Source organism: Zingiber officinale, chromosome 5A, assembly GCF_018446385.1.
Source record: "Zingiber officinale cultivar Zhangliang chromosome 5A, Zo_v1.1, whole genome shotgun sequence".
Taxonomy (NCBI): Eukaryota; Viridiplantae; Streptophyta; class Magnoliopsida; order Zingiberales; family Zingiberaceae; genus Zingiber; species Zingiber officinale.
This window is the reverse complement of record NC_055994.1, coordinates 147982259-147983588: the sequence shown is the minus strand read 5'-3', so window position 1 is coordinate 147983588 and position 1330 is coordinate 147982259. Positions and strand designations below refer to the sequence as shown.

Here is a 1330-nt window from a genome sequence, read left to right as displayed (position 1 = left end):
TTAAATCTTAGAATTAATTGAGTGTTTCCAGTCATCTTTCCAGATCATACACAATCATAACCCACAAATAAAATTGAGCTCGGTATGCTCGACATCCTGAAGAGGATCGTTATCTCAAGGGTATCAAGATATATATAATTTTCAGATCATTTTTTGAATTATATATAAAATGAATAAAGTTGCTTAATTAAAAAGATCCAATATATTCAACATAATATTTCAGCATCGAATTCCTTTCACTTTAATAAAATTTGATACTCTTGCTGTGGAATCCCATACAAATTGCGTGGTCATATATCTTCTATCTTAATTCCCTTTAATTATTAAAGTGCTTTACATATTTTATTCCCTTCTTTCTCTGGAAACCACAAATTTGTCCCTCGCCACTTTTTCTCAGATTCTACAAACTGTTCAACAATCAGCTTGTTCTTATCCGATTATAATTAGTAATTAATTTTTTTTAATTAATAAGGGAGAATGTATAGCAGCTCTTTTTGAAGGCTTATAAATCCAACGGCCATCGATAACGATCAGAGCTCAGAGCAGCGTCAATGGCGATCAAGTACTACGCCACCACGGCGAAGAATCGGTCGGTCGACATGACGGTGGAGGAGTTTAAGGAGTGGCTGAGGCTGTTCGACGTCGACAACGACGGCCGCATCAGCCGGGAGGAGCTCCGGCGGGCCATCAGCAGCATCAACGTCCGCTTCAGCGGCTGGAAGAGCGGCCGAGGCATCCGGTACGCCGACGGTGATGGTGACGGCTACATCGACGCCGACGAGGTCGACAAGCTGGCGGAGTTCGCTCGGACGTCGTTGGGTATCAGAATCGTTTCCTAATACTAATTAATTAACTAGTTATCAAATAAATAAATAAATAAATAAAATTAACGGATCATATAATTTATATGATCACTAAGCATAAATAAATTTATGTGCGTGTGATAAATATGATGGTAAAAAGGTGAATACGTTCGTTCACAGTATCCCGTCAATTTATCCCAAGGTTAAGAGAAGGTAAATCATGGATGACTACTAGTCTTTGGAATAGTAACTAGCACATAAAAAAGATATTTATCTCGATTTTACTGAGATTTGGATACTTGATCTTATGATGACAACACTTCATATGTTATTAGATCGTCTCGAGGAAATATGTGTGTGATAAATATGTGTCTATAAAGTGACCACTGCAGCTTATAATTAACTTATTTGAATTAATATAAAATATGGTTAAGAAAATCCCTTGCTAGTTATTACTTGTAGTTTGTATTTTTCTACTTGTTTTAAAGGCGAAAAAAAACGAATGGAATTATCCGTTTTGAGTATAA

At 36.5% G+C, this 1330-nt stretch overlaps 1 protein-coding gene across 1 annotated transcript; it reads left to right on the top strand.

Annotated features, from left to right (window-relative positions):
* Positions 1-507: 507 nt before the first annotated feature.
* On the top strand, positions 508-1330 carry LOC121983370 (calmodulin-like). The gene has a single exon (XM_042536311.1). It carries the CDS (start codon positions 552-554, stop codon positions 837-839), a length of 288 nt encoding a protein of 95 aa, XP_042392245.1. The 5' UTR covers positions 508-551; the 3' UTR covers positions 840-1330.